A 16,425-nucleotide genomic window follows, 5' to 3' on the forward strand; every position below is an offset into this window, starting at 1 on the left:
TGACCCTTCCTTTGTCCAGCTAAGCTAACGTGTCTTAGGTTGAGGTACATGTGGCAACCATGTGTAATAGACCTACTATCCTCCTTTATATTGCCACAGACAACCCTAAGCTCCTCAGAGATTCCTAGAACCCAGAGCCCATCCACCAGGTTTCTGAGTCCACAGATGAAAGAGATATATACTGGAAAGTTCTTCAGGGTTTTTTAGTGGCTTTTTAATGAATTCTTAGTTTCCAACCGAAAAAAAGCCAAGGGCCCCCATGGCACCCATCTTCCATTTAAACAGCAAAGAAGGTATCTCCATCCTCCCCAACCGCCTCAGCTCTCTGCGGCACCCTTCAGCCATGACTCAAGTGGACACAGCCGTTTTTAAGCAGACCAGACATTGAAACTGTGTTAGGCATTTGCTACTTTTTATTCACAGGATTACAGAATATATAGAATTAAGAGGCATATCATGTGTTGACTCTATTTTCCAAAAAGAGCTAAGTATATCCACAGCTTGAAAACACATCCATCATTGTCTGCTGTAAAACTTACTTCCGTACACATAGAAAGTATTGTTTCGCCTAAGTTGTACATTTAAAATACATAAAAACGGTACCAAATGGCATATTGGCCTATTTTATCACAGTTCTCATACATTCCTGATAGTCAAGGGGCTGGACAGGGAATGCATAGTTTCCCACTAGAAAGGTGGCTGCCGGTGCAAGCGATGAGAGGGGGTAGGGGCCTCAGCTGAGAGCTCAGAGGCCCGATGACGTCATTATTTGAATCAGCATCACAATGGACGCTGTTCAATTATCGGCATGCTGCTGATTTGCCTGGTCATTCTACCCTCTGCTAAGGCAACAGAAATTGTGATTACTCTTTCCTTTCAAGCGTATTCCCACTCTCCCCAATGCATTTGCTCTGTAGCCATCTGCCCTGTGCTTCTCCCCCCTTTGCCACCATGCCCCGGATCTGAACCACCTTGTTCACTGCACCTGCTGGTAGACTGCTGATTCTGTCCCAGTGCGCTGTCCAACAAAACCCTGGGCACTGCCTAAGGAGGTAACTTCCTTTCGAAGCTTCACACAAGGCCTGGTTCTTCTGCCGAAGGATCTGGAAACTGGATAGAGGTTTCCTTTTAGGTGGCATGCAAACAGGAGCCCCTCCCACAGACACCCATCGTGAGCACCCCGGGCGGCTCAACTTCCAGCATCTCACACTGATTTCTTTCCTAAGAAACACGGCAGCCTCACTCCTCAGGAAGAAGAGCACAACACTGTTGCTCTCCGTGAGCCCCCCAAAGGCCGGAGAGGGCCCCAGAACAATTCACCATTGCTTCTGCATTTGGGTTTTTAATTTCTCTCACAGAACTCATCTTTTCTGGTGGACATCGTGACAAGAACCAGATGTGTCCAGCCTCAGCACTCCTCCCGTGGCTATGTGGGAGGAGTTACAGCCATGCCTGCTAGAAATCCTCTCCAGACAGCTGAAGCTATCCGATGTTTCCGGAAGGCTTTCTCGAGCCTGACTGGGCATGTCACAGAGTTCTGGGGTGTTTGCTAATTGTTCAGTGTTACTGATGGTTGAATGGTGTCTGCCAGGAAGACTTTTCTTCTGGCTCTTCGTCCTGCTTGTCTACAAGAACTGCTGTCTTCACTGTCATGGCAACAGTGTCTGTGGGCACAGCAGAGCATTAGAGAGAAGATGTAAAACCCACTGTCCAAGGGAAAGTTCTAGCTTTGCTGCTTATAACTGAATAATGGCAGGCCGGCCATCCACTTGGACTCTGTGTCTATTCCCTTCTCTCTGAAATTAGAGTAACACCTGCCCTCCGTAAACCAAAGACACATGACACACGAGAGGAACACAGATACACAGAGCAGGGACACAAAGCATCTGGGATGTGAGCTGATCCTATCCACAGCCCAAGAACAAAGCCCTTGTCAGCCCGAAGGTTTATTCTTCGTCTTTATAGAGATCTATGACTGATCCTACAGAGTCTGAGGACTAACCCTCGCTTTCAGGTTATGGCCTTAAAGTCACATGACTACCGACTGGTGGGATCAGCCTAGGAACCCAGGTGCAGAGATGACAAAGGGTAAGCTGAGAAGGTGACAGTGTACGGGTGATGGGAAGAAAGAGAAGGATGGGGAGGGGAGACGAGAGAAAGGGAGGGGGCAATCCCCCTCGGCTGGGCAGCCCTATGCTTTTCTCTGCTTTGGGCTTTTGTCATGGTTGTGTGGGTGAGTTTTGTTATTGTACATCATTACTGGAAGAAAGCCTTTTGCAGAAATTGCTTAAAACTTCAGGGATTCTTGGGAGAGAGCAGTAAGATTAATGAAGCAAAGCTCCCCCATCTTATGCCAAGAACGTCTCTGCTCCTTCGCTGCGTTTTGGCCAGAACAAATATCTCCCCGCACAGCACAGAACACAGAAGACTGCAGACTCTTGTATAAACTTAATTTAAAAGAACAAGGAACCTTGACTGTAGCAGAGAGGACAGCCAGTCGTCTCACACCCCAGCCCCACCACCTACTAGGGACCTTTGCGGTTACTCAAATGCTTCTTCTGGGTGTAACAAAGACCCCATCCCAAGCTCAAACCCCTGTGTTTTGTGACTTTCCAAACTCTATGCAATGGCGGGGCGAGGCTCTGTGGAGGCAGCACCCTCAAAGATGCCCCTGTGGGTTCCTCCCTGAGCAGCAGGAAACAGGATGTCAGTGCTACCAGCCGGTCTGGGGGACCCATGCCTGGGGAGTGGGGGGGGGGGCATGGCTCCCTTGTTTTCTAGGGGAAGGAAGAGCAGAAGCCTCACACCTTCAGTCTCCAACATGGAGAGCAGGGAAACTCGTGGTCAATTCAAATGAACCAGGAAGACAAAAGAATGCAAAGAAAGAGTCACTTATGCTTAGAAAGTTAAAGCAGACCACTCATTCTGTTTGCTTGGCATTTAGCACCAAAGTTCCAAGCAACCACTCTAGAGAGTGTGAGTGACAGGGTTCATTAAAGTCCTTGGTCCCCTAGGCTGGAAACAGCAGCCAGGAGCACTGCTTACCATCCATGCACAGCTCTCCAGTGTGGTGTATCTATTGATCAGTCCCTGCCGCTTACAGAGAAGAACAGACACAATCACATTTCAGACACCCCCTCTACCTATCTACAGGGTGGCGATGAGGGTTCGAACTTCACAGCACACTGCAGTGGGATTATGCCACCTTCATGGCTGGAAGGGATGTAGTGGGTTACTCTGCAAAGGGCTCCCCTAAAAAAGCATCTGCTTTATAGTCTCAAAGAGAACCAGCTACTTAGAAATCCACCATAAAACTACCGACAAAACCAGACCCCCAAGAGCCTCCCTGCTGTCCCCATGGGGAGGCCTGGTTCGAAATAGCCCACCTGGTCCTGAGCACAGGCACGGACTATGAGATGCTGGTCTGTCCTGACGCTCTACCGGATGCCCCACCACTAGCACATGGCCAAGCTTCCTTTGCCTTGTGTGCTGGAAGAGGGAGGTATGCCCCTGTTGACAGCAGGGATTTGGACATTTGCACGTGCAGAAACTGCAGCAGGGTTGCACAAGCCAGCCACTGTCATCGCTGCGACTCAACAAAGCCTTGTTCCAGGAGCAAGGGAGGCAGGTGGGCAGGGAGACAGGTTTCCATTCAACCAATTACTTGAAATATTAAGTTGTCCAGAGGGCAAAGGCATGCATCAATCAAAGGGCCCCCTCTGAGCCTTAAAGCGCATCCAGATCTGAGTAAAGTCCCCTCTGACTCCGTACAATCTCACTTCAAAAGCCCTCCCCAGCGCGCAGTGGATGGAAACACCTGTTCCATCCCTCCAAAGAACAGATGAAAAGCACCGCTCAGCCTTTGGCCCGTCTGCCAGTTACCCACAATCTAAAAGGATGGGTTCAGAGATGCAAGTGAGCAACAGCGCACATCAGACACACATGATTGCTCCAGCCACCTCGAGGGTCACCTTTGAACCACAAAAAAAAAAAAACCAGGGGGAACCCCTTTATCTTGCTGCTGCTGGACCCACAGCCCATGCTGGCCTAGACACGTGTCACCAGAATGTTTTCTCTGTGGCAGAGGAAGCGATATCAAATATTAACCCGGGAACACACTCCATGAGGGGGATCAATCCAAACGAGGGCAGAGCCAAGGTTCTGCTCCAAGGAAGACGCCGGAAGACTGGCCCTGACTTTCACGAAACTGCGATGGCTCAGAATAGCACTGCGAAGTGTTCTGAGATGTTCAAGCGGATGATCAGCAAATCTTTTCAGCTCACTTCGGCTTTACAGCTCTTGGCTGAAAGATTGCGAAGATGGGACGAGGCAGGTCTGTGGGCTTAGTGGGGCGGGGGCGTTTTGGTTTTGTATTTCACTAAAAGGGCTGGCCCTTCTTGCTCAGTGTTCTCCTTTCTCATTGAAAATAAAGTAGTAGCGCGCTGTTTGCTAGATGGTAAGATGCTGCGCTCTTTTCTCAGAAATTACAGGCTTTAAGATGTCATATTTAAACAGCAGCACGGGCCTGTCATGCAATCAGCCAAAAAAAAAAAATGCAATCCCTGGTTAAAATGTGACTCCTAAAAGTTTGAAAATATCTAACTACTTCCCCAGTGCATTATGAATTTTAATTTCAGAGCTCTGAGCCTGGCTTATTTTATGATTTTTTTAAAATTTTATTTCTTCTTGGTCCCCTTTCTCTCTTGCGAGAGCTAACACTACACATCTTTGAAATTCCCCCAATCACACCTTTTACAAACTTAAATCAACAATGATATGTTCAAAAATCTTTGTCTTCCCTTTGAAACTGGATGCAAAAAAGAAATCTCTCCTGTCGGTGGAGACAGCTGTGAAAGACCGGGGAGCCTGCACATAGATTTCTTTAAACTTTTTAAACTGCTGTTTCTCTTTATCCCACTGGTATATCTGTGAGAAGGTGTAGTCGCTCCCCAGGGCCAGGTAGTGGTTATCTTTGAAGGAGAAGGGTTGCAAGGTCATGGCCCCCCGGGATGGAAGAGCCTGGACCTCCACAAACTGCTTACTGTTCCACCGCATGACCCGAGAGTCCCCGATGAAACGGGTGAGCGAAAGGTAGAGGGCATTCTGCATCCGGAAGCTCTTCACAGCCAGGACATCCTCCATGTTGGGGATGTCACCGTGGGGGACAAACTTCTTTGAGCTTTTGTTCCACTGCAGGATAATGGGGACCTGGGAGCGGCTGGACAGGATGAGGTGTGACTTCCCATCGATGTCCACAAACTCTGCATCCGTGTCCCTGAACCACTCATGCAGAGACTGGTACGAGTAGAACCCTTTGCTGTTCCACTTGTAAACGGTGGACAGGCCGGCTTTCGAGCTGTCGGCGATGATGAAGAACGTCTCATCGTCGATCTCAAACAGCTCAATGTCGTTGGGCTTGGAAATCCGAGACACTTCTATGTCTTGGAATTTGACAAACTTGGTCCAGCTCTCATCGTATTTGTAAATGTGAGAGCCACCAAAGAGCTGGGCCACCACCACAAAGACCTGGTCGTCGATGAGGATGGCCTTGCAACCCACGATGGACTGGCCTGTGGCCGAGAGAAAGAGAAGGCTTTAGTGTGGATGAAGTGAGTGCTGAACCTCCCCCACCCCAGACCCTGCTTGCCCAAAGGGACTGTGGTGCTGTGGAAGATAGCATGGTGGTTCCTCGCAAACTTAAACATTGACTAGCTAGGTGACAATTTTACTTCTTGATACAAACCAAAAAGAGTTCAAAGCAGGGGCTGGAATAGAAACCTGGATAACAAATCGAGAAATCAAATGCTCATGCATTCCTCAGTCATACACTGAAACCTGACCTTGTTAGGTTTCAAACAAATGTTAGGGTTGAAAAAGTGAGGCTCGTGTCTTAGTTACAGTTTCTATTACTGTGATAAAGACATCACCAAAAAGCATGTCCAAAAAGCAACTTGTGGGGCAAAGGCTTTATTCCAGCTTACAGTTCCACATCACAATCCATCACTGAGGAAAGTCAGGACAGACACTTAAGCAGAGCAGGGCCCTGAAGACAGGAATTGGATCAGAAACCACGGAGGAAGGTAGTTACTGGCTTGATCCTGTGGTTTACTCAGCCTGCTGTCTTATAGCATCCGGACCACCTACCTAGGGGTGGCACCACCCACAGTGAGTTGAACCCTCTCATATCAATCATCAGTCCAGAAAACGCTGCACAGATAGATGCAAAGACATATCTACAGGGCAGTCTTATGGACGCCTTTCTCAATGAAAGATTCCCTCTTCTTCCAGGATACGTTTAGGTTTGAGTCGAGTTGACAAAAACCAACCAGAACATGGGGGAAGATAAAGAAGAGGGCTTGCATGGGGGGTCTGAGATAGCCAAGCAGACCATGTAAGAGGAAATCCAGGGCTCTGGGAAAACCATCAAAGCCAGTCTTGGCCAAATCCCACAGAAGCCCTCTTTGGGGAGCGCACTGGCTGGTTTTATGTCAACTTGGCACAAGCTAGAGTCATCAGAGAGAAAGGAACCTCAATTAAGAAAATGCCTCCATAAGATCTGGCTGTACTCAAGATTGTAGGGCATTTTCTTAATTAGTGATCAATGGGGGAGGGCCCAGCCCAATGTGGGTGGTGCCATCCCTGGGCAGGTGGTCTAGGTTCTCGCAGGCTGAGCAAGCCGCGAGGAGCAAGCCAGTAAGCAGCACTCCTCTGTGGCCTCTGCATCAGCTCCTGCCTCCGGGTTTCTGCCCTGCTAGTGCCTGTCCTGAATTCCTTTGATGATAAATTGTGATATGAAAGCATAAACTGAATAAACCCCTTCCTCCCCGAGTTACTTTGGTCATGGTGTTTCATCACAGCAATACCGACCCTAAGACAGGGAACATGCACCATTGTACTTTCTCCTATTAAACTTGTTCACTATATTGGTAGTTACTCCTTTATATGCGTTCTTGCACCAAAGACATTTAATGACAACAGACTGAGTTGTAGGTAAAAATGATTTCAAGAAAATCTTCAGCTGTTCTGGAAAAGCGATCACCCCAAACCACCCCACGGCTGGCTAACTGGAGAAGCAGTGGGTCAAAATTGGAATTCCAGATGTGAAGGTGGGGTGGCTGGTGGCCACAGCTTGCCTGGGTCTGTCCTCCCTTCTAGAGGGACCTCTTTTCTTTCACTTATCCTCCTGTTGAACATCAGCAGCCTGCTCACTCTAGCTGTGCCCCTATGTGAGCTCTCCCTCTGCAGCACAGAAATCTGCGTTGCCATGACAGGGGGCTGGAGGCCATTAGGGAGTAGGGCTTCTCTATCCCTAACAACCTTGGGGGATGGGACCAGGAAGCAGGGCTTGGGGAGGAGACTAGGTCACTCATGACTAGAATTACCCCAGAAACCCTAGGGATCTCCTGCTCTTCCACCATGAGGAGATTGTGGAGGGGTGTGGGGACCTGAAGGACTAGGGAAATGGCTCTGGGTGTGAGTACTAGGATCTGAGGTCAAATCCCCAGGTCCTAGAATCCCTGTGCTCCTACAGCAAGATGAGAAGAGGAGACAGGAGAAGTCTACGTGGTGGAGGAAGAGACAAAGAGGTTAGCTTGGTGCAGACAAACAACAAGAATCCATCTCAGACAAGATGGAGTGCAGGAAAGACCAGAAAGGATACCCAGGGTTGTCTTCTGACTTCCACTGATATAATGTGGTACATGTGCCGGCACACACACACACACACCACACACACAAACATACCACACCACACACACATACAACACATACACAAACATACCACACCACACACACAACACATACAAATGACACACACAACATACACGCATGACACACACATACCACACACACAAATTCACACACCACATACACATACCACACACACCACAGACACGCACACACTCCACATACACCACACACATACCACAGACACACCCACACATACTACAGACACACACCACACACATCACAAACACATACACCCCACATACACCGCACACACACCATATGCATACACCACACACACATCACACTATATACATACACCACACACACATACACAGCTATGAGATGATGTTGCACCAGACATTAAATCTGCCATTATCTTGAACTTAGATAGCTCAGACTCCAGAACTTGAAAAAGAAATTTCTGTTGTTTATAAGCCTTCCTATAAATAATAACAGCACCAAAACGAACCAAGACAGTCGTATTGAAAGCATTGTTACACACAACAGCAGGAAGATGGATGCAATCCATGCTCCCACAGACAGATAAACCAGCTGTGGTCCAAGAGCACCAGGAATAGTCTTCAGTCTCCAAAAGGAAGGAAAGTCTACTGCATACTGCAATATGGTCCAGCCTAGACGACATTCCACTAAATGAATGAAGCCAGCCCTGAAAGGACAAAGCTGTCAGCCTACCTGCAGGAGGGGTCCCAAGGACAAAGACTGGACATAAAGGACTGGGGAGGGGGTGCAGTTTACTAGATACATTATGAAAGAGACGTGAAGATTGGTCACACACAACACCAGTGGACCTAACCCCACAGCACAGTACATAAGAAGTAGTCAGGATGGTGAGTTTTGCACTGGGTATCTCCATGGTCCCCGGGGTCTCTGGAGAAGTCAAAGAGTGTGCAAGACTGTTCAGAGCAGAACTCTGAATGCATGGTGCAGGCACACAGGAGTGTCACTGCAGGATAAGTGAAGCAGCTGTCCTGGCAATCACAAGACGGCCCCCGCCCCCTTAACGCTCGCCCACAGTTCAAAAATGCCTGTGGGATAGTGATCTGAGACCCAGCTCAGGCGTCACAAGGAACCCTGTTCCCGCTCAGCTCTGGGTCACCATTGGCATGCTCTCTACAATCGACTCCCATCCCCCGCTGAAGAAGACCACCCTCTTAATCTTAGCTAGAGGACCACTCATATCTCAAAGATCACCATCCCTCCCTCGAGATCATTACAAGTTTCGTCTTTCTTTTAACTCGCTCGGTAATATGACCAAAGTGAATTTGGTCTGTAAATTACAAGGCTAACAATCCAATTTCTGTCCTGCAGATTAGCTTAGGGGGCAAAGGGAATCGGTGGCTTTCGGAGAGGTACTTTCTCTTTCATTGGACTTCCTAGAACCTGGCCCTTTGCCTTTGTCTAAATTGTTTTTCTGAGTGCTTGTTCACCAAATGTGATAAAAATGACAGGTAAAACCTAGAAAGTGGACTCTTGTCACCAGACACCACCCTGAGCACCTTTGCACATCTACTCATTCTTTCCAGTCACCACTGGAGACAGCTACGACTCTTACCAGCATGTCCATTTTTACAACGCGGCACAGAAGGGTTCAGCGATTCATGTAAAGTCACACAGCCAGTATGTAGTAGTACCTGGGTTTTAATCTAGGTTACCTTACTCCATCACCAAAGTGCCAAAAGACACATGCACACAAATAAAATCTACTTATGATGCAACCAAAAAACCCTTAACATACTTCTTTCATCTTTGATTTATTTTATCAATGTCTATATATATACACACACATATATATATAGCTATATATGCTTCCTTTAAAACATTGGGGCTTGTATTCTATACATGCTTTTTAAAGCCTACTTTTGTATGTATGCACATGTGTGCACATATGATCATATACATCCAGAGACCAGAATACTGGTCTCGGTATCATTTCTCATTGTAAGTCCCAGGCATCCACCTGTCCGCCTCCTCAGTGTGACACTATAAGCAGGAGACGCATCTTTTTTTTTCCAGTGTGAGTTCTGAGGATCAAACACTGGTTTGAGGATCAAAACATTCACAACTGGGCAGTCTCTCCACCCCTAGAATCTATTTTTTCACTGAATCCCTATGTTATCAGTCATCTTCTACAACTAAATTTAAAAAAAAAATACTATACAATGGGGCTGGAGAGATGGCTTGGAGTTTAAGATCACTTGATGCTTTTCCAGAAAACCCAGGTTTGGTTCCAAGCACCCGCATGGCAGTCATCTGGAACTTGAGTTCCAAGCGATCCCATGCCAACTTCTGAGATTTTTGATCACCAGGAATGCAAGTGGTGCACATATATATAAGGAGGCAAAACATGCATAGAAATAAAGTTTAATAAAACTAAAAAGGAAAAACCACAATACTATACAATATTACATGGCATGAATGCACCCCATCCTATTCAACTAATCCTCTGCTGTTGGACATAGCAGTTCTTTCTTGTTTTTCATTATTGATAAATGACATGTTTCCCTTCACATATTGTTAAGTAAACATGCTTTGATACCATCTGGTACTGTTCTCAGCTGTAATAATCTGCTAGAATAAGTGTTTGGTATCTTTTGTAAGGCTTTAGGGTATAAACTGCCAAAGTACTCAAGAACTCCCACCCTACAGACAGCAATTTCTAATTCAAGCTTGTTGTCCCTCTGGGTGGGGGGACTGCAGAGGTACCTATGCCAGGAGGGGAAGACTATAGAGGTCCTTATGCCTGGGGGTGTACTTAGAAGTCTGTCTCTTTTAAAGAACGACTTCAATCCCACTGTCAAGGAAGAACATATGCTGATTGGCCAGTAGCCAGGCAGGAAGTATAGGCAGAGTGAACAGACTAGGAGAATTATAGAAAGAGGAAGGACAGTCGCAAGCCAGATGCAGAGAAAGCAAGATGAGAATGCCTTACTGAGAAAAGGTATATAAGAATTATGAGTTAATTTAAGTTGTAATAAGCCTGAGCAATAGGACAAACAACATATAATTAATATGTCTTTGTGTGTTTGTTTGGAACTGAACTGCTGTGGGACCAGGCAGGACAGAAACTTCTGTCTACAAATGATGCACAACAGGGGGCTCAAACCCACAACCCTAAGATTAAGTCTCGTGCTCTACCAACTGAGCCTGTAGGTATGTCAGCAGCAAGAAAGATTGTGTGTGTGTGCCTCATCTGTTTGCCTGTCTGTCTGCAAAGATTACAGGCTGGAACATGCAGAAATCCCCCCAAAAAAAGAAAAATACAAAAAGCAAGAGTGAATAAGAGAAGAAGACAGAGAGGAAGCCACAGATGTCGGTGTGAACATAGCCACTGGGTTCCTCACCTGGAGACATCTGACCAGAGCCGCAGCAGAGAAATGGGTGCCTCTCTGATTCCTCAGAGACGCCATCTAAAAGGCATAGACTGAGAACACACTGAGAAGCTTCTGCTGACTTCAGAGTCTCTCCATGACAAAGTAGAATGCTGAATGAGGCAGGCCCAGCCCAAGGAGGTGAGAACTATCCACGCTCCCTCCCTTACTCTTGTTGGTGGCTAATGGCCCCATATGTGGCTTTGCTTTTCCACCACACCAGAAGACTTTCATACCAACTCAAACCTCAGTGACCAAGAGACAGACAAACGCTCCCCTGCCTGAACTCTCAGGCAGTCTCTGCAAGTTCTGAGGTTCCCTGTGCCTACACAAGTCTTAGAAGTCTTAGCTGAAGCCAGAAAGTTGGGGTCTCTGATGGAATAGAGTGGGTCCCATTGTCCTCAGGTTCTGCTCACTACACAGGTTACCCATTACATCCCCACTAGATTGCCAAGTCCAATACTACACTAATCCATTTTTAAAAAAGCCACAAAATTCCCATTGCAGATGACAGAAGCATATGAACATTAATGCGCTTGCCCAAATACTATGTGCCCACCCAAAAGAACACAGCTGGCTCAGAGGAAGTGCCCACGAAATCTTTATCAATGAGTGAATGAGTGAATGCAGGAAGGAGGAAGGGTTTGAAGTCGCCACCAGGGGTAGAGTTCCTGACCAAGAAAATAGAGTCTCTGGGCAAGATGGATACCATTCCAGCTAGATCAGTCACCTTGACTAGGGAGCACCTCTAGGGAGGAAGGCTCAGCTTAAGCCATGCTAAAGAGTTAGATGGAGTAATTAGTCCTTTAATGAGATTTTTCCTTCCCAGAATCCTCACCTTTAGTGCAGAAGCTTACAGACCCGGACCACAGCCAAGCAGGTTCGTAAGTCTGACTGATTCTCTGAATTATTCAGATAAATGCCTAACTTCCCTTTTTAATCTCTTTTCTAAGTCTGCTTCCCTTAACACTTCGGGCTTCTCCCTGCTTCCTCACTCTCTCTGAAGCTCTCCTCTCCACCATGGGGCTGCTTCTTCGTCTGTGTCTGACTGTGCCAGCTTCAACGCATGGCTTTTTCCTTCTCTCCTCCACCACCCCTTTCCAGGCAGCTGCTGAGATTTGGTGTTTCTACGCCTTGCACTTTTCCTTTTAATACTAAGAAAACTGCCTTCGTGGTTACATTTGAGCTTATTCTTAAAACCTTGTATTGGTGAGACTAAGAACCCTAAGGAGGACCCCAGTTTGCCCTCTATTGCCAGCTGCAGTGAGTGGCAAGGGCAGGGAGACAACGGTGCCACCCCATACCTGGGACAGGGACACAGAGATAGGTTCTGTCCCCAAATAAATAGAGTAGGTCACTTGCAAAGCTGTGCCAACTGTACTGACACCCAGGGAGAAGCCAGCCCACACCAGGCTCCAAGCCCGAAACCATACAGCTAACTGTCCCCCAGGATATCAGGTTCTTCCATCCAAGGCTCTCCACACAAATCTGCGCTGAGTCTGTGTTTCCAGGCCCTGCTCCCTAGACAGTAAGCGCCACACTGGAAGGCCAGCTGGCTGTGGCAGCAGCAGCTAGCTCATCTGAGATGACATCTCCCGGACATCAGCACTCATGATTAGACTCATTAGTAGCTGGTCCCCCAGGAGTGAAATGCCACTGCTTCTGACTACGTATGTCCCTGCATTTGCTGTGTAGCCACGCGTGCCTGAGAAACGCCTAGGATCTTCCCAATCCAGAGTTTCTACCACGGTGCACTCCAGAGAAACAGTTCAATGCCCCCTGGAGCCTGGGAAGGGAATCTCCAGAGGACAGTGACCAGGCTTCCAGAGGGCTGTTTCTACAGCCAGTATCAGTTACACTCAAAAAGCTGAGAAGATTGAAGAATTGTTATGATCTTATTTTTATCCATTTACTTAAAGAGCAAGCAGATAGTTCATTTTTAGTATCACTAAAACCCTGGGAACCCACAGCAGCAGCACCGAGAGAAGCCAAAGGCCTGAATTTATGATCGGTCCATTCTCATTGCTATGCTTTTAGTAAGTGTGAGCAGTGAGCATCCAGACCCAGCAAGGGAGCAAGCAGTGTGTGTGTGTGTGTTTGTGTGTGTGTGTGTGTGTGTGTGTGTGTGTGTGACCCAGCAAGGGAACAAGCAATGGGTGTGTGTATGTGTGTGTGTTAGTACATTAGTTAGTAATCAGCTTAATAAAAATAAAACTATGATTTAGTTCTGGTAGGCAGGCTGCCTTAGCTATGCGGAACCATGGGATTCCCACATGACTTCTTATCATAGAAGGAAGATGCTTTTCACCTTTCTCGTGGAGTTCCCCCCCACCCACCCATCTCCTCTTTCCCAAAAGGATCACCACCAGTGTGAAATCACTACCTGAAGTTCTGTTATCACCAATATCTGACCGTATGGAGAACACTTCAGAGTGACCATCAGTGTGGGCTGGAATGCGGTCCCCGCCTCTCCTGGAGGCAAGGCCTCAAGCCTTCCCGTGGTTATAACAGGGGGTGTCTCTTTCCACAACACACCTGTGATATTGTCATAACTCCGGAAATTCATTTCTATGTGGTCCCACTCCAAGACCATGCAGTTCTCCATGCTGGGCTGAGCGATGGCCACGTATACGTCATTCTTGGAGTTGAACGTGTCTACTGACACGGACTGGTAGGGCAGAGTCTGATGAACGACGAAGTCTGGGGGGGGAGGGGTAGAAAAACAAATATCAGTTCATACAAACCCTGTGAGAATCCTAATTGCGGTTCTCTGGCTTTGCATCATCAGCATAGGTACCTGGGGAGGAGCAGGGAAGGTGGGGCCAGTCCACTCCACACTGGCCTGTGGAACTCTTGGCTCTGGAGATTCTGCAAAATGGGACTGTCAGGTCAGTGGAGTTTTTTTTATATACTTTCTTTTTTAAAAAAAAATTATTTATTTATCACATATGTTAGAAAAGGCTATCGGATCTCATAGATGGTTGTGAGCCACCATATGGTTGCTGGGAAATGAACCCAGGACCTTTGAAAGAGCAGTCACTGCTCTTAACCTCTGAGCTATTTCTCCAGTCCCACCAGTGAAATTTTTGATACTGCTTCCTGGAGACAGTGTCACAAGTTACTAACAAGATCTCAACTGTCTAAGTGGATCTGGGAGACCTGGCTTTCAGAAAGCCAGGGCAGGATGAAGGCTGCAGGAAATTCATGAAGTGGCATGCTGTGTTCTAGGAAGTTCTGAGAATGCTACACTTCTAGCTCTCTCAGAGCAACCCCCTCCGGGAAAGACGTTGGCTTAATATGGCTACACTTCTCAAACTCACAAGAAACAGGGATCCTGTGGTCACTTGTCATTTACATTCAATTCTACAACCCCTATGGGGAAACAGCGCCTCTCCAGGCCGTAGTGAGTACTACACTTCCAAACAGGGTATGCATATGTCTGGGAATCTTCGGCAGGGACGACCCCTGAGGAAACGAGCTGCCTGGACATTGGACTTGGTGTGCTGTGCCTAGGGTCTAGGCATCAAGACAGAGCAACAAGCAGGCAAAGAATGCTGCAGGAACGCGTGCAGCACAGTGTCATGGGTCCTCTTCTGTCTCCTGAGGATTGAGTGGTCTTCCGCCACGCTGAGTCCATAAATGACCACTAACTCTCTGTGGAACTTTGGGTATGGTACAGAATTGCCAAGGGGCAGAGGGGGGTTGCCCACGGAGTGAGCATAGCATACACACACACACACACACACACACACACACGGGGGCATGTGGCACATATGCTTAATCCTAGTCCTCAGGAGGTAGAGGCTAGCTCCCATTTCTCTCCCACCTGTGCTCCCAAGTCTCAGAAATGTAAGCCCCTGAGTCAGAATGTGTGTGTTTTACAAAAGAATAAAAGGTTTCCCCCTTTACTGAGGAATCCTGCAACAGAAAAGATCTACCAGACTGGGGGCTGGAGAGATGGTTCAGTGCTTAAGAGGACTTGCAGCTCTTGCAGAGAACCCAAGTTCAATTCCCAGCAGCCATGTCCGATGGCTCACAATTGTCAGTAACTCCAGCTCCAAGAGCTAGCACACCCTCTTCGGCCCTCCACGGGCACCAAGCATGCACAAATCCATAGGCATACACACAATTCAAAATCAAAAGACAGTTTTGTCTGAAATAGTTCTACCTGGATTCAGAACTTACACAAATCAAGCTTCCATGGACCTATTACATTTTTTTCAAATTAAATTCATCGTTTCATGATATTTCCTATCTGGCATGGCACAGACTGTTAATCACATAAATGACAAATCCTTCGTAGAAGACAGCTCTACTGCCAGCATCAAAGGAAAAGGAAGGAAGGCTCAGGGACAGTGACTGAGACAGGTGTCTAGACGTTCTGAAGAAAGGCACTAGACAAATTTAAATACCTTTTCCTACCCACATCTGAACCCGACTTCCACAAAGCCAAAGGCGCGGTCATTGTAAAGAAACCTCAAAGGACACACATATCGAAGTGATACCAATTTCCTAGTGTTAAAAGATTAATAGCGCGTTCCACCCTGAGAGCCGCGGCTTCCATTCACATCAGATCAAGTTTATGATGTCAGTGGGTCTCTTACAATTTCGGCCTTTCTCCCACTGGAGTCCACGGATTTTTACAGAGCTATTTATAGAACTTGCAGAAAATAAATTATACATAGTGCAGAGCCTATGGGGAGAGAGAGTGCGCATTAATGCATTATTTCTCTTTGCATTTTCATCAGCCTGAACAAAGGAGGCTAACAGGACAATTAGGATGCAAAACTCACTCCCTCTAAGGAATTTAGTGAATTATCCCCCTAACATGGGATCATCGGTGGGTAACAGGAATCTCTGCCTGGTTAAAAATAGCCTTGAAGGGGAGGGTGTGGAAGGATTGTGATTAATCTGAAGAGCTGAGACAGCTTAGTGGTGGCTACACGCTCATTACTCCCCTCTGTGGAGGAACAGTGTGGTAGCAATGGCCTTCCTCTCTGGGGCCAAATTGGGAGCGATCAGATAAAAGGAAGCCATAAAGTGACCCGAGCTCCCTCAGTGAGTCTGGCTCTCCACCCTCCAGGCACCCTCTCACACATACTTTCCCTGGCCTTTGGTAAAACCTCAGAAGCCAGGACTTAAGATGAACAGAAGACAGGAATGTCAATACCCTCACAATTTATTGACCACACACTTATATGGCAAGGGCAGCGTCTGGGGACAGGACGCCTTGTTGTATCATCACCCTGAAAAAGAAAAATCTTGGAGCGCAGCTAGCATGTCCATGAGCCTCAAGGCAACAGAAACA

At 47.3% G+C, this 16,425-nt stretch overlaps 1 protein-coding gene across 1 annotated transcript in view; it reads right to left on the reverse strand.

Moving 5' to 3' along the window:
- Nucleotides 1-397: 397 nt before the first annotated feature.
- The window catches only part of Lgi2 (leucine rich repeat LGI family member 2), a 29,997-nt gene continuing 13,969 nt past the window's right edge, over nucleotides 398-16,425 (reverse strand). The window contains exons 7-8 of the mRNA XM_041643772.1: nucleotides 13,653-13,817; nucleotides 398-5,570 (exon numbers count right to left, since the gene is read on the reverse strand). Of these exons, the coding sequence (XP_041499706.1) occupies nucleotides 4,753-5,570; nucleotides 13,653-13,817 (983 nt within the window). The 3' untranslated portion in view covers nucleotides 398-4,752. The remainder of the gene's footprint in view (nucleotides 5,571-13,652; nucleotides 13,818-16,425) is intronic.

The sequence above is a fragment of the Microtus oregoni genome, unplaced genomic scaffold (genome assembly GCF_018167655.1).
Source record: "Microtus oregoni isolate MIOR12 unplaced genomic scaffold, Mior012 000090F_ref0000504, whole genome shotgun sequence".
NCBI lineage: Eukaryota > Metazoa > Chordata > Mammalia > Rodentia > Cricetidae > Microtus > Microtus oregoni.